Below are 25444 nucleotides of genomic sequence, written 5' to 3' on the forward strand. Positions count from 1 at the left end.
TACTTACAGCAATCTCTCTGAGAACCTTATTTATATAGTATATTCATATGAACAAAAACAATCAAAAAGTGCTGGTCTAAGTTTATTCTGTAAAAACAAGCAAGCCAATGGAATCATACTGTATCAGTTGTTAGAGGAGAGCCATCCTAAGCTATTATTCTTTTCAGTAAAAAGCAAAAGTCTTACAACATGATAAGCAAAATAGGACATCAACATAAAAAACAATAGAGGTACTTAGACAGACAACCATAGATCGGAGTTACACCACTAAACATGAGGAAACCTTAATCTTCAAACAAATATAAACAAATGCGTTACCAATTTACACTTTTACATTACACTGTTAAGTGTAACTGCGGAAACACACACAAACACACTCACACACACACACGCACACATGCTCACACATGCACACACATATGCGCACCCATACGCACGCGCACACACACACAGACGCACACACACATTCACACACACACACACAGTATACGTACAGCACATACACACATATTCATTATACTGTATATAGGGATGATATATTGTGCATATTCAAAAGAAATATTGTGGATGAATTTTTAACTTTTACTACAAATTGTTAGCAATGTTATAGTGAAAGTCCAATTCATCGCAGTCAAAGTAACATAGCAGTTCTCTAAGCAGAGCATGTTACAATAACAAGCCATTCTTAAGTCAGTAAGTAAAAAATAGCTTTTTTTAAGTAGGATATCATGAGGAGTATGTATAAAATAGCTTAATAACACTGATATTCCGCTGTTCATAAATGTCTCTTTGATCAGAGAGGATGATTCAGTCCAAATGTCACTTATTCCACACATTAAGAGTTGAAGATCAAAACATAGATTACAGTAAGAAAAAGCTTCCCGTACAAATCCAACTGTACAAACATGTTGCTGAGGTCTTACAATAGAAAGTTTGAGAAAAAAAGCAATGTAACCCTCTATAGACAGGTATGAGAAATAAAAAGCACTTTTTTTAAAATCATTTAACAGCTTCACAAAGGCTTTTTGAGATGATTGTTAGAAAGTGACACCGCTTGCGGACTTCCAGCTACGAGGGAGCGAAGGCAGTGGAGTGTTGGCGGTTTGGTTCTGCACCCATGGACCCCGGCGAAGCTTGCAGAATAATCGCGGCTCTTGCAGTGTGAACAATAATTCAAAACAGTCTTTTCATTCACACGATCCCAACAACCCGCTTGGTCTTCATCCGTATTCTACTGTACACCTCGTCCCACTTCCTTTTCCAACTCTAAATCTGCGTCTCGAATCCCGGACCGGACTGTTATCCGGTCCCAAGACAGGCCAGGCCAGGTAAGGCCAGGCTATACCCGTGTTGTGGAGTGGGAATGGGGCAGGCCAGTGGAATTGTAGCCTGCCGGGAAGGTGCTGTAGGGGTGCATGTTGGGGAGCCCCATGAGGGAGTTTGGGATCATGGTGATGTTGTTGGGGGTCATGAGGGGGATGTCGTCGGGCGAGCGGCGCAGGGTGAGGGTGTAATCCATGTTGGGCGAGAGGTGCAGGGGGTCGTGGTGGGCGTCGCACGGGCTCATCTGGTTGGCCTGGTTCATCTGGTGAGACAGGCTCTCGTCGATGGTGGTGGCGTGGCTGACGTCGTTGCCGTTGCCCTGGCGCTGCGGGCTGGCCTGGTGCGGGCCGTCCTGCCGGCTGCGCTTGTCCTTGCGGTAGTAGAGGGCGGCGAACGCCAGCACGTTGAGGAAGAGCAGCGAGGCGCCCACGGCGATGGTGACGCTCAGCTCCGTGGAGTAGTCCCGGGGGTTGGCCACGATCATGGGGCCCTGCTCCTCCCCGGCCTCGCCGTCGCTGCTGTGGGCCGTGGACACCGGGGGCCGCTTGGTGCCGGAGGGCCGCGTCTTGCCGTTGGACTGCGTGGTGTCCAAGGGGGTCACCTTGGTGGTGGTGGAGGTGTAGTGGAACATGTCGTGGAGGTTGTAAAGGTGGGGCACCAGGTGTTTCCAGAAGGCCACCTTGGTGGCGCGGTAGTGGTCTCGGATGCGAGGCTTCAGGCCGATGTGCAGGTACAGCTGGTCGTGGGGGTCATACTTGGACCAGGCCACCTCCTCGAAACGGTTGGCCTTGGTGTGAATGAACTTTGTATCCTGAGGCACCGGCTTGTTGGGGTCACTACACACAAACGATAAAGAGCTAGGGTCAATTACCAGCAGCATGTCATCGAACACAGAGTCGGTATTTGACTTCAAAACGAATCCTAGCTTGTCAAATATTCACGGTCGACATGTGACAGGGATCATCGCTTATGTAATTCTCCGACTGCACATAATGAGATTAGGTGGCGGGTTAATTAAAAGTCAAGTAATCATCTTGTGGATTGTGCAAATCAATCCCATATGTAAGACAAGGATGTCATTTCACTGTCTTTCCTCAAGGGCTCAGCATTCCCTTCATGTTACTTTAATCTACCCCAACCCCATTCATCCACGTCCCTGTTTCTCAGGTACCCTTCTACCATTGTTAGTGCTTTTCGAGCGACATTCAGATGTTATTGTGTGCGACTTCAGCAAGAGAGGCTGAGAGGGTTCATTGTCAACCGCGTGTCTCTGCAAAACCACATCCTGTGTCTCTGTCCCTGTTAATCAGGCGGTAATAGGGGGGAACCTAAACAAGAGTGCAGCGCCTAGACCTCGCTATTGTGCGGGTCCCACATTGTTTGAATCCATTACCCTTTCAATAAGCCCTCCAATTTCCATTTAACATCAGAAAGCATCAGTAATGTAAGCTGTCAGGCTACCGCAAAGTATGAATACGTCTTCTGCCATAAAAGTCATTACCACAGCAAGACAAAAATGAGAACCAGGCAGCTAGCGTGCTCGTAGATTTGTACTCACCCACTCTTGGCGAAATTGGTCCAATAGGTCATGACAACGGCGCTGAGCATGATGTCGTTCCTGGAGAAGTTGCAGGGGAACAGGTCGGTGGGGCCCACCATGGGGACCCCGAACACGTAGGGCACCTCGTCGCCGTGGGCCGAGTCCGACCACACGGGCTTCATCAGGCTCTGGCAGTGGTGGTAGAAGGCGTAGAAGTAGGTGGGCGAGCCGTAGCGGGCGTGGAGGTCCGCCGTCACCACCGAGGGCTCCACCCACTGGTGGTCGGTGAACAGGGCCACCAGGGTCTTCCGGCGCGTCTCCGGGTTGTCGCGGTCGGCCCAGTCGGTGTACATGAACTTGATGGTCTCCCTCAGGGTGTCCTTGCCCTCTGGGTAGCCGTACAGGCTGTCCACGAAGTCCGACACGGCGAAGTCAAAGTCGTTGCCGGACACGCCGTCCTCCAGGTCCACCACGTTCTCCACAAACCTCAAACCCTCGCCCTGGTTGACGCCCAGCATGATGTCGTAGTTGAGGAACTCGCCCTGCTCCATCAGGATCTCGGGGTCGTCGGGGATGACGTCGCCGTCGATGACGGGGCCGAAGGCCACGTGGTAGCGCGCCGGCTGGATGTCCTGCTCCACCAGCTCCTTGGCGGTCTTCTTCTGCAGACAGGACACCATGTCCAGGGTGTCTAGCACGTTGCAGCCCACCCTCTCGGCCAGATGGCGCGTGTATTTTACTGGCTGGTAGTTGACAGCCCAGCTTGACAGGGCTGAGCCACTCTGGATGATGGCTCTATGGAACAGGCCTGGGAAAAACACAGATACACACATACAGTTCACGCACCTTCCTGTTTTGGGGATGACTTATGAGTTAAATAGCTACGAGTTCGAGAAAATATCTCTGTCTTAGGACTCTAATTCATGTGTATTTTATTCAAAACGACTTCTACGGTATATATCTGTATATAAATACAGAGTATCTATCTATATATACATCTCCAGGCAACTAAGCAACGGTGTTTGATCTTGGTGCCGTAAACCTGTTTTTTCTCGACTTTTCTGTTTTTTTCAGTAATCGTGCGTCCAGCACGTTCACATCCACCATCTTAAAAAAAAACACAAAAAAAAACAAGAGCGGTGGACAGGCGAACAAACACTGACAGGAACCCCGCTCAGAAAATCAATACTACATCAAGACAGTGTGAGTAGGTGTGTGTGATAACAGCCAAGCCTCATGCGAGGAAGCGGGCAGCACGGCTGGTCGCCGGCGGCTGTCCTTCATAGTCACATCTTCGGGAACACTTCCAATCCAGACTACTTGGGGACGGGGAGCAGCCATGTCATTTAGCGGGGCAAACACGTTGCCGTATTTTTCAATCCAGTCAGACCAAGCAGTGTGTCTAGATGTCTATCAGAGAGAGTGTCAGGGGACGTACGCTGACTCGGAGTCGATGAGGAGCCTTCTAGCTTCCAGAACATACCGTGCATCCGCAAGTTCAGTCGGACATGTCTGGAAAACTAAGCCCAAGCTCCACAGCGCCGCCACTCACTTAAGTGATCCTTTCCTTTGATTGTGTTTTGTGATTCTCTTTCATAATTCACTGATATCCCTGTCCTGTTATCTGGTTGCGATTGTATCAAGTCTAATTTGGCCAGCAGGGACTGTATTCACCCAGGCATAAGAATGTAATCTATTTTTTAAGCATTGTCTAAAAGAGCCCTTTTCTGGTCGTGCGTGCAATGACGTACTACATTGGATGTATCTGATAACGCCTAATTTAGATGTACGTGTTATTAGAGTGTGGATGTATCAAGCTGGCACCACTCCGAATGTTGAAGCTTGCCTGGACCTGGGATCGGATGTAATAAAGGACTGATTGATTGGAGCTGGGGCAGAGGATGCTATGTGTGTGTGTTGGTTACTGTGCGTGTGTGTGTGCGTGTGTGCGTGAGAGAGAGATAGATAGAGATGAAAGAGTGAGAAGATGAGATAGAAAGAGAGGAAAAGAAAGAGAAACAGACTTGTAAAAATACAGGTTAACAGAGAACGCCGTCAATGTCCCACCCTTAATGCCCTTGCTTAAATCATTCCAAAATGGCTTCATTAATTCAAAAACCTCCTTGGGATTTCCCTGACATGATATCTTTACAAGGACAGCTAGGGCACCCAGGTCAAAAGAAGTCAATAGACATTCATATTGACAAATCCACGAGGCACATCACGCATAATCTACACACATGGAGATGTATAGCTGTGCGTGGAGTTAAATTGATAGGCAGTTCAATGCCATATACTCTTTTAAATTTATAGGCATTCCTGTTTAAGGGGTTTACTCTTAAAGAGGCAAAGCTTTTAGGTTGATTAGATTCAGGAGAGAAGAACAATAGCCATCACTTAACTATACCACAGCCCCCTCTCCTATACTTTCATATCCCAGCAATCCCGTCAGTCTACATGAAGAATCGCATGGAGAAGAGAAGTACTTGACACAAGAGGATGGATCCTGGGAAAACCTCCAATTCTTTTCAGATTTGCCTTAAATACTGTCGCCAGAATTGCTTTAATACAACAACAAAAAAGCGCAAAATATGGGATGGCATTAAGATTCCCACGGTAGAACACAGGTAGATTTGTATCTCCATAAATAATGCCACTGTCTCCAAGCGAGACTACACAGGGAACTATATATAAATACATACAGATATAGCGATGCCCTTGATGTATAAGATATAATATAAGAGATGCGATCTTAGATACACGACGGAGAGGCTGCAGGCTGATGAATCACAGTGCGCGTGTTCACCAAGGCATGTAACTCATGCTTATAAAGGCCGTCTTGGTTTTCCCCTTCAACGAGCATCCCGCCGACGCCCCTTCCCCCTCCAGGTGGTGTCTTACCCTCTGAGTGGTGGGACAGCGTGAGCAGGCTGACGCAGGAGGCCCCGATCCCGGATCCGAAGACCGTGATGCGACCCGGATCCCCGCCGAAATAGCCAATGTTCTTACTAATCCAACGCAGGGCCTGAATCTGGTCCAGGAGTCCGTAGTTCCCTTTGGCCGCCTGGTCACCTGTGCTGAGGAACCCTGTCACATGGCCACGAGGAGAGGAATTAGCTTAGAGGTAATAGTGCTGAATTGACGTTTTCTGTGACATTTCCCTGCACGGAGAAAGGGTGCGCTGGATTCTAAACCCCTCGGTTTCTCTCTTCAACACCATTGACCCTCCTCGTGGGGACACTGTACTCTACGTGGTTTACTCACTTTCAACCTTTTCCGTGCTCAATTCTAATGTGTCGGAGCAGGCTGCCTTGGAAGAGAGCCAGAAGGGCAGCAGCATCAATCACAAAGAGGTGGGGTGCGCGGAGGGGGGGGGTGGGGGGGGGGGTAGGCCCTCTCCGCCCCTCACACACAGATAGATGGAGTGTTACAGCAGTGATGTCATTCTGACAAGAAAGACTCCCCGACCTTGGCTGTGACTCCTGTATATCTCCTTATTTAAATCAGCCTTTCAGGGCTTGCCAGAAACAGTCTCTTTTCAGGTTAGATAAATTTACCTCGAGAAAGATAAACGGTAATTGATACAGTATTTGGAGCGCCACAAAAACAGCTTGTGCACCCAGGAGAAGGTTGATGGATAGTTTCACCTCTTGTCCTCTGAGAATAAAACGTTTTTTTGCTTATCTCATCTGTATCACTCCACACTTAGACCTCAAGACACAGGACCTAACCTAATATGGCTAGGCTAAAAGTACAGTGATATAGATACAGTAACAGCTTATACCACATCAAACGATGAACAAATCTGGTAGGGGAAAACAAATAAAGAATGATCGCAGACTAAACTTAAATCCCCAAAGTCAGAACGTCCTCCCTCGTGTCCAGAGATGGCTAAGAAGTTCACGTCACCTAGCACGCCAACCCTGTAGTTGAGAGTGATGACGATGACGTTCCCGTAACTCGCCAGCACGCTGCCGTCGATCATGTTTCCGGTGCCCTCCATGTACGACCCTCCGTGGATGTAGACCATCACAGGCCTGGCTTCGGCGTCCCTGATGTCTGCAGAGAGTCAGAACAGACACTGTGTACAACAATTACTGACAAGCAACGTAAGGACACCCCGGGTCAGAAGACTGGACTACTGTGCTGTTGACAGCGTTCAAGACCGAAACCAAGGTAACAACATTGATATTAGCAGATGTGCTTAGGCTGAGTGATCGAGACTGCGAAGCACCAATGGAGAGACAATGACAAAGCAGAGATCCTCATCATAGAGGCCGCCTCAACTCTACGTGATCTCATTTGTCAACACTAGGTCGGCTCATACCACTCGACCGAGCTTTCTTCTTCCAGGCCGCTTTTAAAATAACAGTTCTCCTATCATCAAGTGTGGCAAAGTAGTGATTCATACCATACAAATGTATAAACTATGATTATGTATTGTTATTATTGTCTGGTTATTATTTGGATTGGACATGAGGAGGTATGGTCTTTACAAAACATTAAAATGATTTTTAGTGACAGAATTAAAGTACACAAGTCTTTATATGCATGGGCCATACATATACTATACCTTATATTTCAAAGCAATGTTAACCCTCTGAAAATTATTATAATACACATCCTAGACTGTGAGATAAGAGGAGGTTGTGTGCAATCTATCATGTGATCTTGCATTGAAATGTGGTCATTCTTAGAGGTGAGATGAGAAATGGCACACCTATATTTGTCTTCAGGGAGACCATCAGGGGCAGTCCTAGTGTCTTAAAAACAAAAATGACACAAAAAAACACTAAATATCGAATGGTTGGACTTGACCAATAGGTGCTTCTATAGCTACATCACTTCCTGCAGCACATAACATCCTTGACTGATGTGATTCACGTGCTCTCTGAATTTTGTGAGGAAAATATAAATGCAATTCTGTGGAAAAGAGTGCATAAAAAATCTAAAAGAAGAGAAAAAAAAGACGAATTCATGCATTAAACTTTCAGCACCCAAAAATACCTTCAGCCTTATCACTGTCATGATGAGAGAAATCCGCTCCATGACTCTTGCTTTGGCTCCCTAGGATTCACATGAAGGAGAAAAAACAGAGTACAGGAGAATTCAAAAAAGCATGACTGACCAAGGAAAGAAGATTGAAATATCGAACTCGCCTCCGAAGGTCAGTCAAAAAATGACATTAGTCTAGAAAAACCCAAGACCACCAACAGAGAGGAAAGTATTTTCCTTGACATTCCTCTCCTGATAAAAATAAAAGTGTGTTATTGTATGGACACAATATGTAGCTGCATATATTATGTTCTTTTATGTATGACCCTCCAATAAAAACCTGAAACTGTGTACAAATAAATGGGTTCCTGAAAGAAACATGTGATGAGATGTTGTTGTGTTAATGAGAATACTCCCGGATAGATTACCAAAAGATCTTTAACATCCATCTACACGCAGACACACACACACACGCACACACACACACACACACACACACACACACACACACACACACACACACACACACACACACACACACACACACACACACACACACACACACACACACAAGACTCACAGACATTCATCTTAGCAGAGTTCATTAGTCTCAAAGATAGAGAGTTGCAGGGTTCTTGATTTTGAAGTGAATTGGAGTCACTCGCTGCTCTCTTCAAGAATCCTTTGGTTAGCTCACTGTACATACCTTCTCCTCTACACACTTTCTTGTTGGGTTTTCTGGCACATTCCATGGATATTCTTTGGACTGAAAAATGAATGGAAGACTACGAAATAACAATGAGCTGTAGAAGATCGCAGATGCATGCAAAGCGCTCAACTGCCCAAAACCTTTTCTGATTTGCATCACCGCAGGACGGTCAATGGTGTGCGGTTAGGAATATTCATGACTTCAAATCATAACCATAATGGATAAACAATGCTGCACACAGTTAATTCTTACGTGCACACTGCGTGTGTGAGCCATTGTGTTTAACACCGAGCAAAGAGAACGTGTTAATAAATCACAAGGGTTTCACAGGAAATACAGCATATCTGTATTTGTCTAGTAAATACTAATTACAGAATTACAGCAGTTCAACTTTCTGTAACTTACAGAGGTTTGGGGCTCGAATTGTGAATATAATGTGCAGATGAATAAATATTTCACATACTGTAACTAACAAATATCTGTCTGATTGACTACACCAACCCTATTGACTCATTCACAGTGGTAGGGATATTGAATGAAAACCATGCTGGGGGCAATGTTGCCACTGTTCTATGGTTTTTGAATTCGTAGGTGAATTGCATGTTTTTTCTTTTCTTACAGAGCACAAGACAAGAACCCAGGTTACACAGGTGACGAGATGATGATGTGCTTGGCATGACAAATCAACTGGTGATGGCACAAATGGCAAAAAACAATGACAACTGCACATGCTCAAAACAGGATGATCGCAATATGACAGCAAGGCTGATACAGTGGTCATAAGAAAGATCCGAAACGGTCATTCTGTCCGTTAACCGACCGCCCGACTCACCCTCCACCGTCGGGACATAGATGTTCAAAAACAAGCAGTCTTCGCTCTGATCCTGAATGTACGTCGCCACAAAGTCCAGGTTGTAGGTGAACCATATGGGCATCATGATCTCGGGGACAGTGTTGCGGATATTCTGCGGGCACACGGGCATGAACTGAGTGGCGTTCTTGATCCCCGACCAGGAGGAAGGCTGGTCCGGGGGCATGAAGCGCTTCTCCCCAAGGGGGGGCGCTGCGTACGGCACTCCCAGGTACTGATCCACAGGCCCCAGAACCTCACCAGGCACCGCAACCCTCCGGCCCCTCAGTTTCCCATACTGGGTGTTCACCGTAGGGTAGAAGTTTTGGCTTGTTGCCTGCATGAGAAGCCAGTAGGAGCATAATATCCACCATATAAGACCGCAGCGGGCGATGGATGCAGCTCCTCTCCAACATGATCGGTGTGTAGGCAACAGATGGTGTCTGAACGCGGCCCACCACATGGTGTGGGCAAGTGAGTGCACCCCCTGCACAGCACCGAAGCACACTCTAGTGTCCCGTCAACCCTTCTGACCTAGCTTCTCCTGTCAACCAGACATCGTCGCTTCTTGTCGGAACTTGGCTCCAAGGGTTAACACAAACAAATAAACCAAAGCCAGGTTCTCAATCATTTCCTGCTCCAAGTTTCATTGCGAGTATTCTCAGACCTGGGAAGAAGAGATAGACATAATGTAAGTGCACGGTAAGAAAATCATTGTTCTCAAAGTGTAGGTTGCCATTCTACCTGAGTATGCAGTAGGCCTATTGACATTCACAACTAGACTAGTATGTTGCCCGGTTACTTGAAAACTGGGTCTTCTAAATATACACAGCAGTTCTAGAGTAGCCCATCCTGCTTATGCTTACACGGAAGATTTGCTCCCAAATCCAACCCACTCAAGCATTCAAAATAGCAAACTCCAGGGATTGTTTGAACAAAGCACAACAATAGCGGTTCTTTCTGTGGGTTTAGCAACACAGTTACCCTCCTGGATATCCCTATCACACTCGATTGTCTTGAATAGTCTTTATTATTGAATAACGAATTATTGCTCCAATTGACTGGCAAAAGCATTGACGGCAGAAGCGATATTTAGTCGTTTAGCAGACGCTCTTATCCAGAGCGACTTACAGTAAGTACAGGGACATTCCCCCGAGGCAAGTAGGGTGAAGTGCCTTGCCCAAGGACACAACGTCATTTTTTGGGGGGAAATGACGGGGAATCAGGGAGTCAGGTGGCTGAGCGGTGAGGGAATCGGGCTAGTAATCAGAAGGTTTCTAGTTCGATTCCCGGCTATCCCAACCAAATGACGTTGTGTCCTTGGGCAAGGCACTTCACCCTACTTGCCTCGGGGGAATGTCCCTGTACTTACTGTAAGTCGCTCTGGATAAGAGCGTCTGCTAAATGTAAAATGTAAATGAATCGAACCGGCAACCTAGTGATTACTAGCCCGATTCCCTAACCTGACTCCCACATATATATCCCGTTCGCAGTCATTTTAAATGACAACACCTCCTCATGACTGTAGTGTGGGCAGGATTACTATGGGGAGGAGATGGGAGGAATCTGAAAAACCATCTGCAATGATGTAGGCGGAATGCTGTGTACTGTACGGTGCAACACATCTGGGGCTTAACGCTAGGCCTGTCCGTAAGGCCCGCAGATCGGTTTCAATGCTGAGGATTAGAAAGTCATTAGATTGAGAATTCCTGTATGAACTGGAGGTATATGCTCAAAACAATAACTGTGGGGGGAAAAAACGAAAAATAACCGTTTTATATTGTGTTCAACAACTCAACAACCTCATGGTCCCAAGGCTGGGACCTGTATGGCTGATAGGGTTATAAAAACGAAATAAAGTCAAACTATAATAGAAGCAGGAGCCTTGATGCCCCGGTCAAAACAAACTCACACTCATAATAAGCCTCCTAGGTCATCAGGCTCAATACTTGTTTGTCAATATGTATGACTTGAAGAACAAGGCAGGAACAAGCTTGTTCCCCTAAATCAATTTCCTGAGCGGTTATTGATGTGCATAGACCTGCGTACAGACACAGCCAAGAGCTTCTCTCTCCCTCTGAAACTAGCAGTAAGGCCTACAATAAATTATATAGATTATCTCAAGTAACATATTTCCAAGTCCTCAAAGTCTTAGATGTCATGATCTCTGCTATCTGGTGAATCAAAAATGTAACCAATAGGCCTACGTTTAATTCTAAGAACACAATCATTGGAACATTGTCGAAAACAATGAATGTGGATACTTTATCCGGTAAAAAAAAAAAACGAGTCATGCACCAAAATACATATTAAGTCTCGTTGTGATATTAAAGATTATTAAGTCCTAAGTGGGTCGAACATTCTTCATGTCATTTATCTGGAGTCCAAGCAAGCGGGCGAGGTGTACTCCCTGAACACACAGGATTGTGTTTAGACCAGCAGGGGAGACGGAGGAGACTTGACGACGAGACATGAATACGAATAGCGTCTCTTACGGAGGTGCAATGCTGTGGCAACATCTGATGCGTAGGCCTAGATGCGGTGTGCGTTAATTAGAAATACAAACACAGTAGCTTACTGCTGGCTTCTCATCTCTATTGAAAAAAAGCACACCACTTCAAAACGATAAGCCAAAGGCATAAAATAACCTACAGCAACAGAATAATGCACTGGCCTGTGGTTTTTCAGCACTCTAAAAACTAGGCTGTTTGATGTTGAAGATAAGACCATTTCTTGGGGAGTGCATCCTAGCAACCACCAGTAATATCATCAGCGTACATGCTTACATTTTGAATAAGCGTAAATGATGGTCGTAAACAAAATGTAGACTGTAGAAATGTCCAAAGTTAACCCCACAACAGGTGTGTAATAAGAAAACTATTTTATGAGCTATAACTTCACAGTAGGCTAGCCTACAATGGCATAAGATAGTCATGAAAATGACAATATTTATTTATTTAAATACTATCAAGCATATCTGCGGGTACCAACCTTGATTATGAGGTCGTTATTTAGGCGACAGGCCTACAATTAGGCTATGTCTGATGATCAGCGCGTGTCAGCAAGCAATCATAACCTCAATGGGAAGAATCAATCCAATTCCGTGACAGACAGATACAATATGTTTCCTTCATTGGGATGGATGCCGAATCCGAATGTCTGACGTCTTGCTCAAGGTAGCCCGTGACCATTGTGGAGATCGGCCCTGGATAAACGATAAGGGATTGCAGTGCGTAAATTAGAGCTCGCACTTCAGACATACAATGTGGTAGGCTACACTAAAATCGTCGCAATTCAAATTAATTGGCGTTAATCCACCAGTATATCTTGATTTGGTAGTCTTCAACTTCTTTAATAGCACGTATGGTCTAGTCTAGTGCATGTAGGCTACTTCAAAGGCGATAAGATAATAATGTCACAGAGCACCTCTCTTTGAAGGTGAGCTGGTACCATTGAATAGCCGGCGATATAGGCAACGATGCGTTCAAATCTCAGAGTGGAAATTTGACAGAAATCCAGACGTTCACACAAAAGATACAGCCACAACCCAACCTCTCCAAATAAATGCAATCAGTGCGATAAAAGAGAAAACGTTGGAGCTTTCACCCCCAAAAAATTCAACAGCGAAAATAGCCTAATGATAGCCTACATTTGGATACCCCATTCATACAACATTTATTAGCACGATTAAACCGCGAGCAATGAGAAGCGTAATTGAAAAGCAAGTTGTTGATAAATCTGGCAAAACCTTCTCGTGGAAAAGGAAATCTCGACTCACCTGCTTTACAGATGGGCTACTAGACCATACCCGGCATCACTCTTCTGAATATCGTATACTTTTCAGGGAAATGATTTCCACCTTGCCGTTTGTTCCTTAATCCAACAGAAACACTATTTTTTTCTCACATATTCATGTTTTCCTCCTTGATTAAAATTAATATCTTAGCTCGCGCGGTCTGTGCACGCACTGCGCGTTCACGACGGCAAGGTCAGGAGCGCCCACTGCCGAGCGCGTTTCTAGGCAACCGTGGGATACGCGTGATCTGAAAAACAGGCATAAAATGAGTAAAATGAAGCTGATTTAGCTCGCTCACTGTGGTCTTTAGGTTTCTCTCCGGTTTCACTATCGCTTACTACCTATGGACCGCTACTTTATAGCCTCGAATATACATTTCGGAACCTTTTAAACTATGGGCTAAGCGCCAGCATTTATCAAACTCATAGTAATCTATGATTGGCCTGGAGTTATGTCAAAATACTGTGTATTTCTTTGTATTAAATCCATTTATCATCAAATGAAATTTCTTTAGAACAAAACAAAACACTAGAAGCAGTAGTACTTGAGGGCATTCGAGTTTTGAGTAATAGAGAGTGACTCATTGTACAAATTGAAATGCAAATTGTGCACGTGTGATTAGAATTCCATGCTTGTATGCCCATTGATGCTTGAATGTTGGTTCATTTATTCAAATGATCTAACAGGCAAAATCCAAATGTGTAACAATCATTTCGATTTATTGTACTTGCTTAATAAACTTACAAGTTTAACTTGAGGAAAGGCAAGGCATTGAAACCCTTGCATAAGGTTATCATGAATTCTATAGCCTATCCATCATCTCGTTATTTTCAGCCATAAACCGCCCAAACACGCTCACGGGTTGGTGCTATTGATAATTTGAATACCAGCAACATCTGGTGGACAGTTACAATACTACAAACGAATCAATTGATCTGATTTAATATAAAACACACCTAACAATAAAAAACAAAAGGTGCACCCTTAATATTTTCTGTGGATTCATAGTGCACGCTACATTATACATGTATTCTACTGTATTTAAATGCACCACAGCGCTGGGTAGTAACAGAACGCACTTAAATTGCAGTTTTTTCATGTAGACGCCCTCTGGTGGCTCATCAACAGAAACACAGACAGGACCAGCAATGCAAACAGGAAGCGTATCGTTACCATGAACACAACTCTGTGTTTGAAATCATGGCGCTTCTACGAGGTTTCACCCACTGCTAGATTTGCTGTCACTTTAACTGCAGTATAAAGTACAATGGAGAGACCCAAAGCAGATGAAAAGCTCAATGCTCCTTGTGATTTTGTGGCGTCAACCGCTACAAGTAAGTAAACTTTAAACGATATAATTTACTTGGCTAGCAAGCTAATATTAGTGCTAATCTATGGTGCTAACGAGCTAAAATGCTAGCGAGCTAACTGCCCCCATAGATTTGTGGCTTACTTACTTAACACAGTCATGTGACAGATGTCTACTTGTTGAAGTGATAACATTTGCAGGATAACTAGCTAACCTGTGCCCTTTATATTGTTACCCAGTGGCTGACCACAAGGACTTGATGACCCCATCCCATTTCACAGCAAGCTCTCAGTCTACCTCCATCACGGTGCCAGGTGCCATAAGGGGACCAGGGACAACACCGCTTACGTGGGTAAATCCTGCCCCAACAACAAAAACAATGGATCCATGGCTTGCCATCAACCAGGCCAAGCAGGAAATCCTCGAATTGCGCAAGGAAAACCAGAGGATCATGATGCTACAGGGAGATGGATCAAGAAGGGGGCATGCTACGGGTGGTTGTGCAGACTCCAGAACAAGGTGGCTGTGTTCGTCTCGAATTTCTGACCTGTCTATTCGCTCTCCACTCACCAGCCAAATGTGCGTAGATGTGCCCCCCTGACGTGCTGTTGTGTCCGTCACAAGTCACAGGTCCGGGGAGAGGGGTGACACGTCGAGATGGGAGACAGAGTGGAGACTGGACATGGAGAGGCTGAGGGCTGAGTCAGAGAGACTCAGGGGGCAGGTGGAGGCTCTGAAAGAGGCTGCAGGGAGGCAGAGGGAAGAGATGCGAGATAAGGAAAGCTACCTAAACAGGTATGCTGCATGTGGTATACATGTTCGTAGATAATCCAAAAATGACACACATTTTTTCTTCTTCCAGGTAGCCTACTTAGTTCTGAGCGTTCCACAATCACGGAAGTTGGTGGACATTGCCTGTTGACTGCAATGTTTTCCAATCCTCTGAGATCAGGAACGGCTGAGTTCCCCGTGGGTTCCGCTGTCTTCCAAATGGTTCTCAATGTTTGGCGCTGCGCGCTTTGTTCCCCCTCTGCATTGGCAGGCAGAGTCTCGAAATGGAGGCGGCGCGTGAGGAGTTATGTAAGACCAAGGCTGAACTTGGCATCATTAGTGTGGAGCTCAATCTGAAGAGGGAAGAAAAGGAGAGGGTCAGCGCTCAGGTAAACAGCTGTGTGGCGTTAAATGTGGCAGTCTATCGATTTCTGCCTTCCCGTCAGCCATCAAAGTATTAATGGGCCAATGAATATTAACGCTAGCCTGTAGCGTAGCTCCTCATTACTCGAAAGTTAAAGCAACCAGGCAAGACAAGCTTAAGATTAATCAAATCACTGCCTCTAGGTACCGGCTAATTCTGTTTTCTTTTTTTCCCCCTCTTGACCTCGCGCTGACACTGCCCGCTTTTGGCGGCGTGCAGCTGGGGAGATTGGAGAGGGAGTCAGGGGAGGAGGTGGAGAGGCTGAACAGGGACGTGGAGCGGAGCAGGTTGGAGGCTCAGAGGCTGACCGCAGAGGTCGAGGCCGCCCACCTAAAGGCCGGGGCGGAGGCCAAGGAGCACGCTTCGAAACTGAGACGGCAACTGGAGGAGTTACAGAGGAGACAGGAAACAGAGGTGAGGGCTGGTCGCTCTCTTAAGCCCCGGCTGTGTTTCGGGTTCCACAGAAAAACCCGGAAGTTCACAAATCATCAATGAGATATGGTATGGGAGATTATAGTAGACGTATCTCCTTGTGTGTCTGTTTTCAACAGTTGCAGCAGTTGACTTCGACCCATAGTACAGAGATGGCTTTGGTGAGACAAACCAACTCTGAACTGCAGGCCAGACTGTGTGTCCTGACCCAGGAAGTGACTCAGCAGAAGAGCAGTCTACTGGACGTGTTTGCAGAAAGAGACGGGTTGAACGAGCAACTCAGGTGCCCAGTTTGATGAAGGGAGTGCATTGAAAAGAAGAAGGGATTGGAAGTGAAGTGCACCCGAACGATCACAAATAAAAAATCTGCTGCTATTGAGTGGGAAGCTAAACCTCAAAGAGCGCTTTGGAAATCTATTACATCTAAATTTGATTTATAGGGTCTTACAGTATGTACAAAGCACACTTTCAGTGATGGACTGGTTTTCTGTTACAGCCAAATGGGAAAGGATTTTGAGACCCAGTCGGCTACACTGCAGAGTCTGAGAAATTACATTGGGGAACTTTCCCCTGAGAAAGGAGAGGAGGATAAATTGACAGAAACAATTAAGGTGAGAAGTTGTGATACTTATGGCCCAAGATTGTGCTTAACCACCCTGATAGCAGTCTTTAGGAGATTGATAGTGTTTTACTACTGTAATTGTTCTGTCTTTTTCAAATCTCTGGCGTTTTGTAGAGGCTGCAAAGAGAGAAGGAGGCTCTACAGGTGACCACAGAACTATTGACTGTTAGACTCAACTCTGTGAACGACATATTGGCTCTGCAAGAGGAGGAGATGATGGAGAAGGTGAGCGAAGGAGGGAGAAACGTAAACCTCCTAACACAACGTCGTTTCGGCTCCATGGACACAAACAGACGGTGATTTGATATCGAGCGATATAGTCTTGAGGTGGGTTGTTGTGTGTCCACAGGCCGGCTCAGAGACGCTACTTAAGGGCTCTTCTAAAGGAGCCAGGGTGCTACGTTGCTGGAGGGAGAAAGTCTTCACCTTGTTGGTCCAGCTCCGCTTGAAGGACTTGGAAACGAGAGGAGAAAAGGAGAAACTTCACTCAGCGGTATGTCGTTGAATTGCATTATGAGCGGTAAATCCATATTTCAATCCATTGTTATGTTTTTAGAATGATATTCCATGACATACGGATGCAAAAGTGCAGTCAGGATGCTGGCATCGTTCGACAAAGCGATTCCTTTTTCGTTTTCGGAGACTCACCCGTTTTGTCCTGTTTGGACCCAGATGTCGTCCCTGGAGCGGCAGGTCAAGGAGGAGAAGCGCCAGGCCGGTGTGTTCCAGCACGCCCTGCAAGACCGGGCCGCCGAGCTGCACCTGGAGAGGGTGGCCAGGCAGGTCAGTCTGCTCCCAGAGCCTCCGAGAACCTGGAGCTAGGAGGATGGGCTCCCCCCTCCATTTTGTCAAAGCGCAACATTCTTTTGTTGTTGATGGCGTTTTGAGGTGCCCGTGCCCTTTGCGGTTTCGGGACTGCGGGGGGCGCTGTTTTACCTGTTTACTTAGCATTTAAACTGACACAAATTCCCAGTGAGGTCTTCAGTAATTGAGTGATTATGGATGATAATGGGATTAGTTCAAGATTCGCAAAGGGGTTAAGGAGACCCTGAGGCTGCCATGAGATTGCATCCAGATTGGCATTTGAAAAGGATATTAAGTCAAAGGTCATCATGTTTACAATCGCTAACAGAGGCGCTATTTGGGAATTTGTCACCAGGTTGTTGAGCAGGACTTAGCCAGTACCCAGACGGAGAACGCAGAGCTGAAGACTTGTCGTCAAGAGGCGGGAATGGGACTGAACACCATGACAGAGGCAGTCCAGAGGTCAGTGAACACAGATCAGATACGGCTGCTGTTCCCCTGTAATAGCGTAATTCCAAACCCCATTACAGCTGAATTTCAGAGAGTTATGGGTTGAAGTAGGTTGAAAATATCCTCCTTACGGCTATCTGAATGGGAAGTCTGGTTAATGTTTGTTTCAAGCACCGGTTCGCCTTTCCACAGATTCAGCCTGGCATTCGAGGCCAAGATCGCTGAGCTAGAGAGCGCCCAGTCACGCCTCAACAGTCACAGCCAGAGACTCACCTTTGCCAAGCGAAAGGTGGACACAATTCAAGGTACTATGGTCAAACAATCATTTAGTTTTAGATGAATAGTTGGAGCCGATGGCGTTTTGGATCACTATGCTCAGTTTGCCTTCACACACACCCTCTCTCTCTCACTCACACACACACACTCTCTCACTCACACACACACACTCTCTCTCTCTCTCTCTCTCTCTCTCTCTCTCTCTCTCTCTCTCTCTCTCTCTCTCTCTCTCTGTCTCTCTCTCTCTCTCTCTCTCTCTCTCTCTCTCTCTCTCTCTCAGGGCTGATGATGAGGAGGGAGGCCCTACGGAGGATCCACCAGCAGCCTCCCAAGCCGGCCGACGTCGTCTCCGAAGGGTACGACCACCATCCCTCCGGTCAGACAGGAGACAGCGCTCTCTCTCTCTCTCTCTCTCTCTCTCTCTCTCTCTCTCTCTCTCTCTCTCTCTCTCTCTCTCTCTCTCTCTCTCTCTCTCTCTCTCTCTCTCTCTCTCTCTCTCCGTCTCTCTCCGTCTCTCTCTCTGTCTCTCTCTCTCTCTCCATCTCTCTCTCCGTCTCTCTCTCTGTTTCTCTCTCTCTCTCTCCATCTCTCTCTCCGTCTCTCTCTCTCTCTCTCTCTCTCTCTCTCTGTCTCTCTCTCCGTCTCTCTCTGTCTCTCTCTCTCTCTCTCTCTCTCTCTCTCTCTCTCTCTCTCTCTCTCTCTCTCTCCATCTCTCTCTCTGTCTCTCTCTCTCTTCATCTCCAGCTCTGTCACCGGAACCCCCTCAGCAGGACGCCCTCTCCCTTTGTCTCCGCCTCGCAGGAGCCGTCTCGGAGACCTGCGGGCAGAGCTGGCCCTGGTGTGCGAGGAGAGAGACAAGCTGGCGCAGGAGCTTAGGAGGACCCCGGACCTCGTCCAGAACGCCCTCGCCGACCTCCACGAGCGGTGTGAGTTCCCGCGTCCGTTCCGGAGATCCCAACCCCCCGAACCGTATCCAGCGATTCGTGTGTCTTTTGTTGTTGTTGGTTGCTGCGTGCAGTCGGGGCCAAGGTGAGTCAGCTGAGCGGGGCCGTGGAGCAGAGCAGGACGGAGGTCCAGGAGGCGGCGGCAGGGCGGGACGAGGCCCAGAGGAGGCTGCTGGAGGCCCACACACAGCTGGAGGAGGGCAGCCTGCGTCTGGAGCAGATCAGCGGCCAGCTGCTCGGCCAGCGCCAGGAGAGCGATCGAGGTGAGGGCCTCTACGAGTTAGTCGAACTTCAAAAATAAACGAATCCAATGAAGTCAATCACATCGGCACAGTGTGGGAATCGAACCTACTGTAGGATGTATGCACTGCGCTGCATGGATTTGTAGTCCCTTGGGCTGAGCAGAATTTGAGCGTGAGGGTAGTATGTGCCAGGCATATGCGACGTACTAATCCAGCGATACACCCGTGGACTCTCAAACAGAGCGAGTTCAGGCCTGCTTGGTTCTGGCCACACACAGCTGGACTCTCCAGTCAACGTGTGGCTTTCGAGTAGCTTTCACTTCCCATTACATATTTAGTGTTTCAGTCAGGGAATGACACCTGGGCTGCACCTCCCATGATGTCGGAGAACCCGCAAACTGTTACTGCTGCCGCACACCCAGTCGCCCCCCATGTGAGGAGAATGAAAGTTCGACTTATTGACTTATGTTTGCCCCCCTCCCGCCGTCCCCCTCCCGCCGTCCCCCTCCCGCCGTCCCCCTCCCGCCGTCCCCCTCCCGCCGTCCCCCTCCCGCCGTCCCCCTCCCGCCGTCCCCCTCCAGCGCTGTCTGACGTGGAGGAGCGCTGCACCCGGCAGCTGAGGGACATGGAGACCCAGCTGAACGCGGCCAGGAGGGAGCACAGCAAAGCAGGTAGGGGACTCGACACGCGACCCCACGCAGCGGGCAAGTGGGACAGGGCCAAGGTAGGATAGAAAAAGAATTCCGGAGGCAAAACGTCTTCTAATCGAGTTATGGGGTTGGGAGGGTTCAAGGGTTTGACGCGTGTCATTTTTCCGAAAGCGCCAGTTCCGGAATGGTCCGGACAGCTGACCTGGGGGTGTGGTCTCTCCTCTTGCAGTTGTGGCTCTGCGCCAGGTGGAGAGACACGCGGAGAGAGAGCGGGAGCAGGAGAGAGGGGCCCGGCGTCTTCAGGAGGAGCACAGCGACAGGGAAATCCGCGAGTTGCAGAAACGACTGCAAGAAAAGGACAAGGACAAAAACCTGCTACTGGTAAAGAGGGCCCGACGGGGGGTCGTAAGCTTGCTGTCGGTGAGCAGTTCTAACTTTGGGGTTACCTGGTTCTGGGCCTTTTTCTGCATGTCTTCCCCACTCTCTCTCCCCGCTTTCCTGTCTCTCTCCAACTGTCTCTATTCATACACAAGGTACAAATCTTGGGGAAATAGTCCCCCCCTCGGAAGATATTCATATCATTGAAATGAAATCTGATGTAAATGGTACTTGTCCCCAGGCCACGGTGCGTGAACGAGGCCTGCTGAGCGAGTATAAAAGAGCCCGCAGCAGAGCCCTGCAGACCTCCACCGTCCCAGGGGAGCCGGAGAGCCCCCCGGGGACAATCGCTCACTCCGGTCTGGGAGGCAAAGACGAGCCGCCCCCCAAAGGTATCCCGCCTCCTCACCACCACACCCGTCAACACGTACCGCGGCCTGGTAGGGTTGCTTGACGAGGCACCACCAGGGCAGAGACGCTAGCTGAGGCTGCCCCCTGTGTTTTCGGTGTTTCCTGCCAGAGTCTCTGCTGAGCATGCTGGGGGACCTCCAGGCTCTCAGCTCCTCCCTGGCGGAGAGCTCCGAGGACTCTGCCGAGGAAGAGGGGCAGGGCGACGGCGGGAAGGCGGTCGGAGACGCCTGATTCCGCGCGGCCAAACGGCACGCCGACCTGGAGCCGGGCACGCTCCTTCAGGGTCGAGCCGTCGAGGACTGAACGCGTACTATTAACAAAATGCTGATTGATGTTCCCCTTTTTAAAAGCGTTTTCTAAGGTTTGCTAATGCGTCTGAATTAGTCAGGGCCTGTCAGCTGTGCCTTTGCAGACAACAGCTGCAGAACAAGGCTTTCATGCCAGCTCTCTGATTCTAATTGCCAGCATGAAATGCATTTCTTTCCTTCTTTTAATTGAGTTTCTCGAGTGTCTTGTTAAGAAGGACCGTATATATACCGTCGAGTCCACTCCCCCCCCCCCCCCCCCCCCCTCCTTATTTACCAGAACAGTCCAACCGGGAGGAGTTCATTGCAGGTAGGCGTGTAGCCAGCACTCTCAGAGGCTAATCAATAAGTCAATGGGCTCCTTCCCCGGGCCTCCCAGCAAGGAGCGGCATGACAGCAAAATCAACAGAATGGATAGCCTCGTTCCAAACAGAACACCGGTGGAGGAGGCTGAGTAACCGGATGAGTTATGTCTCTAAGTGCTCCCGAGTTGTAACGCCCAAGCGAGGATGGACCTCTGCCGACAGTCCCGTAAGCCTTGCTAATGGTTACGTATGTGAAACCGCCGGTCGATTGTGTGGCACCAAAATATTCGGTGGGGGTTTTTTTTGGTGTGGTTTCATCACGTGTAATAAATTACCTTCGCATCTTGACGTCAAACGAGGGCTTTCATTTGATTTCCTATCACAGACACATCTCTATTTAGTTGTATGGCATGATGCAGATATTTGTTTTGATAATTATCATGGTTACCTTACAGTACAAGAATGACATGAATTAACAGATATGAATCGGGTAATAATAGGAAATGGACACCTTAACGAGTACAAAGGTACAGGCTGGATCACAAGATTGTCAATATGTAGAAATAAACTCGACCCTAGAAAGAGGCGTTGTTAAGATTTCAGATTTTCCCTGCTTGAAAATAACCTGAGGATTCACAATCAAGCTTCCCCGTGTCTTACGCACCAGGCATGCCCAATTCCCAGGGATGCAATTCACTCCAATCAAAGTGGAAGTATTTCTACAATGAAACACCTGCATGCCGAGAAAGATAAGCAAGCTCTCCAGAAAACAGCCATGTGGACAGTAAATCAGAAGGTGTGATCAATGTTGTCATGAACTGAACATTGTTTGCTGGTAGGTAATTACTGAGCGCGTCTTTGGCCAGGAGGGAGGTAATGTGCAGATGTGCTAGCTGTGCAAGTTAAAGCAGAGCATGCTGGGAAGGGTGATTTGTTTCCCAGAGGGCTGTTCTGTGGCAGGTCTGTCTGATGAATGGTGTTTTTATCTGTCCCTACGTCCTCATCAGACCCCAGCTCGGAGGCAATGTTTGGCACGGACCCTTTATGCCGACCCCCCCCAACACACACACACACACACAGAAACTCACACCCACACACTTACACACACAGAGACTCACACCCACACACAGAAACGCACACCCACACACTTACACACACAGAGACTCACACCCACACACTTACACACACAGAGACTCACACCCACACACTTACACACACAGAGACTCACACCCACACACTTACACACACAGAGACTCACACCCACACACTTACACACACAGAGACTCACTTCATGGCAGCCTTATCGGATGTTAAAGGCTGCCATTGTTTTACGTGAAGAATTACATGTGATGTCATTGACATGCTTCTTGCATGTCATTACTGCTCTGATTTAAGACATCTATGATCTGCCACGAAAAGCATTGCCCGACTCAGTTTAATTGTTTTTATTGAATGTTGAATAGCATGGCAGACTCACTTGTGAATCATCTACAATATTCTCTTCTTTTTTGTGTGGACATATTGTAACAGCAGATGGCATTGTTGTCAAATAAAGATGGCTCATGCTGCAAATGATGTCATGTAAGTCTTTCATTGTGCTTTGCTTGTTTCATTACGTAAGTATTTCATTTATCAGATCACTTTCAGGTCTGATGCACTTTCAGTCGACAGCAAACTAACTAATTACCCACAGCATTGGTTCTTTGAATGTGTTCAATTTTGCTGTGAAAGCAAATCTGAATTATTCTCTTAATTATTATTTTTTTTACATCAACTCCAATCACCCATGTCCACACTAACACCAAATGACTTCCTGTGGCAGTCCATGATTTTATTGAGCTAGATGTCCTGTTCTCCCAAACTCGAGCTACATCACCCGGTGAGAAACGGCAGCAACGTGTCGCACTTATGCTGTGTCTCGCCCACCAGCACTTAAATCCGCTCGATCTACATGTTTCTCTGCAAATAGCCGAGGGTGCAATCTTTGTGTCAGCACAGTGATAACAAGCCTGTGATGAAGAACATGCAGGAGGAGCAACCCACTGTTGCTCTATTCATAACTCGGCTGGTGCATTTTATGGATGGCAGAGTCGAAAACATACCTGCTGAACATACATCTTTGCATTTCAGTTGCTTCAGCGGCACGGCAACAGTGGCACAATAGCAGAGCGGCACAGTGATGACTTATGAATAATTTAATCGAGTATTGCAAGACATGAATTAAGTGAGGTTGAAAACCTATCAATAAGCTCCTAGCCCTTTTTATTAGCAATTCAGAATTAATGATATGTAAAATAAGATTCAGACCAGCAGGAAGATACGATACCCTCAGCCAAGTCACCTTCCTCCCTTGCCTGCCTGCCTCTCTGTCTGACTGCCTGCCTTACCTTTCTTTCCATATGCCTGCCTTCCTGCCTGCAACTGTCTGCAGTTTCTCTCATAGAGGGAGATGAGCCCTGGGGAATAGGCATGTCTCAAATGGCTGCTCTTATGTGTTCTGGTAAAAAGAATGATGACGTGTGATTTGATATCAAAAACATCCAGCTGTCTCGAGACTGCCACTTAAATAAACCATCGCAATCCAAACATCCGAGATGAACAAATCTGTGCTCGGTTCGGAAACGACAATATGCAGCACGGGTAAACCTAGACCCTTCCTTCTGTGCGGTTTGTCGGCCTGTGTTTTTGGACGAAAGACCTCGGAGCTTGACCTGGAAGACGGAGCTAGCGTGGAGCCGCGGATGAAGTTGATGTGATCCAATACGTCAGAGCCCAGAAGTTACCAGCAGCCCTCTGGACTGGAACCCCGGTCGACGGCTGGGCCCTGGCGTGGTGGCAGGCCCTGCTGGAGGGGTTTGACAGCATGCAGAGAGGGGCTGTGTGAGAGAAGCCAGCCAAGTACCCCCTATTTATAGACACAGGAAGTCTAGGGCATCACCTTGGGGCATTGAAGTGTACTGAACTGTCTTCCCTTGGAACTGAACAGCGACTTTTACATGCGAGAGAACTTCAGACTACAGTGGTGTGGAAGTACTGGAGATAGATGCTCTGGGTCTTTCTGTGGTGTCAGTCTTTTTACCAGTCAAATCCCATTGACCTCAAGGTTGTGTGGAAATATCTTTGTGCCCCTTGCGCCCCTGATTGAGTGTCTGGTTTGACACAGAGTAAAGATCATAAAAGCCAAGCAGCAATTTACATACATTTCCTGCTCTATTGACACTACAACACGAATAATGAGCCAAACTAGAGGAGGAAGACAAAGAGAGGAAGGCTAAATGAGATGATAATAAGTGGTTAGTATGCACAATTTGTCAACTGCGGATAATCAATTCAAGTTCAATTGAAGCTCATGTAACAATTTCAGACCAGTATAGTTTAACAGAGCATAAGACGAGCTTTATCTGAAATCTCAACCAATCCAAAATGACCTCATTAACTGTCCATAGATTCACCGCTAACTGGAAACAGTCTGCTTACAACATATCTCGTTCACATTTGCACCTTTTAAATGTTTTTTTCCGGCGGACACTGTGTGTATCTCGCAGAGAGGAAGACGAAGGAATGTTTGAGAAAGCAGAACATTGCTAATTAAAATTGCCAGGGTAATTTGTTTCGCTCTCTAAGCACTGATATTCTGCCTGTGGGATATTCTGTAGCTGAAGACACAGGGATGTTAAAGTCAAATTACCGTTAATATTCGTCTGTGCTGTTGCACCATAAGCTACTGAATGTTAACACCATGGTATAGGAAGAGGCCTTCTCAATTACAGGGCTTCCCTTCCATTTCTAATGAAACACACCCACTGTGTAAAAGACGTTGGATGGTTAATGTCAATAAACATTTTGGCATTTTGAAACTGGGTGCAATCTTTTTTATAACACAGTGATGACATGTTTTCAAACTGGTC

At 47.2% G+C, this 25444-nt stretch overlaps 2 protein-coding genes across 6 annotated transcripts in view; one reads left to right on the top strand and one right to left on the bottom strand.

Annotated features, from left to right (window-relative positions):
• The window catches only part of LOC134013685 (neuroligin-3-like), a 13678-nt gene extending 270 nt beyond the window's left edge, over positions 1 to 13408 (bottom strand). Inside the window, exons 1-8 of one of the 3 annotated variants that reach the window (XM_062453319.1) lie at positions 13196 to 13408; positions 12409 to 12622; positions 9400 to 10084; positions 7871 to 7930; positions 6773 to 6922; positions 5765 to 5950; positions 2882 to 3671; positions 1 to 2159 (exon numbers count right to left, since the gene is read on the bottom strand). The exon at positions 1 to 2159 is cut by the window's left edge and continues 270 nt beyond it. In XM_062453319.1, the coding sequence (XP_062309303.1) occupies positions 1340 to 2159; positions 2882 to 3671; positions 5765 to 5950; positions 6773 to 6922; positions 7871 to 7930; positions 9400 to 9880 (2487 nt within the window). In that variant the 5' untranslated portion in view covers positions 9881 to 10084; positions 12409 to 12622; positions 13196 to 13408 and the 3' untranslated portion in view covers positions 1 to 1339. The remainder of the gene's footprint in view (positions 2160 to 2881; positions 3672 to 5764; positions 5951 to 6772; positions 6923 to 7870; positions 7931 to 9399; positions 10085 to 12408; positions 12623 to 13195) is intronic. The other 2 variants (XM_062453320.1, XM_062453322.1) reach the window with 2 other exon arrangements.
• Positions 13409 to 14353: 945 nt separating this feature from the next.
• cchcr1 (coiled-coil alpha-helical rod protein 1) lies at positions 14354 to 23108 on the top strand. 3 transcript variants are annotated; one of them, XM_062453316.1, is made up of 19 exons: positions 14354 to 14547; positions 14762 to 15041; positions 15147 to 15317; positions 15565 to 15682; positions 15937 to 16131; positions 16269 to 16432; positions 16646 to 16760; positions 16886 to 16996; positions 17121 to 17264; positions 17444 to 17554; positions 17931 to 18037; positions 18218 to 18330; positions 18582 to 18657; positions 19103 to 19227; positions 19320 to 19508; positions 20069 to 20158; positions 20367 to 20557; positions 20757 to 20907; positions 21036 to 23108. In XM_062453316.1, exons 1-19 carry the CDS (start codon positions 14481 to 14483, stop codon positions 21155 to 21157), a joined length of 2640 nt encoding a protein of 879 aa, XP_062309300.1. In that variant the 5' UTR covers positions 14354 to 14480; the 3' UTR covers positions 21158 to 23108. The 3 variants fall into 3 exon arrangements, with proteins under 3 accessions (XP_062309300.1, XP_062309301.1, XP_062309302.1); XM_062453317.1 differs by having other exon boundaries at positions 15153 to 15317; XM_062453318.1 differs by having other exon boundaries at positions 14356 to 14547; positions 20367 to 20518.
• The last annotated feature ends 2336 nt before the right edge of the window (positions 23109 to 25444 follow it).

This window comes from Osmerus eperlanus, chromosome 27 (genome assembly GCF_963692335.1).
Source record: "Osmerus eperlanus chromosome 27, fOsmEpe2.1, whole genome shotgun sequence".
In the NCBI taxonomy this organism is placed as follows: domain Eukaryota; kingdom Metazoa; phylum Chordata; class Actinopteri; order Osmeriformes; family Osmeridae; genus Osmerus; species Osmerus eperlanus.

Coding starts and splice junctions, on each gene's coding strand:
- cchcr1 (XM_062453316.1), top strand. CDS start 14,481: ATGGAGAGACCCAAAGCAGATGAAAAGCTCAATGCTCCTTGTGATTTT. Junction 16,997..17,120: donor AGGAGGAGATGATGGAGAAG/GTGAGCGAAGGA, acceptor GTGTGTCCACAG/GCCGGCTCAGAGACGCTACT. Junction 18,038..18,217: donor ATGACAGAGGCAGTCCAGAG/GTCAGTGAACAC, acceptor GCCTTTCCACAG/ATTCAGCCTGGCATTCGAGG.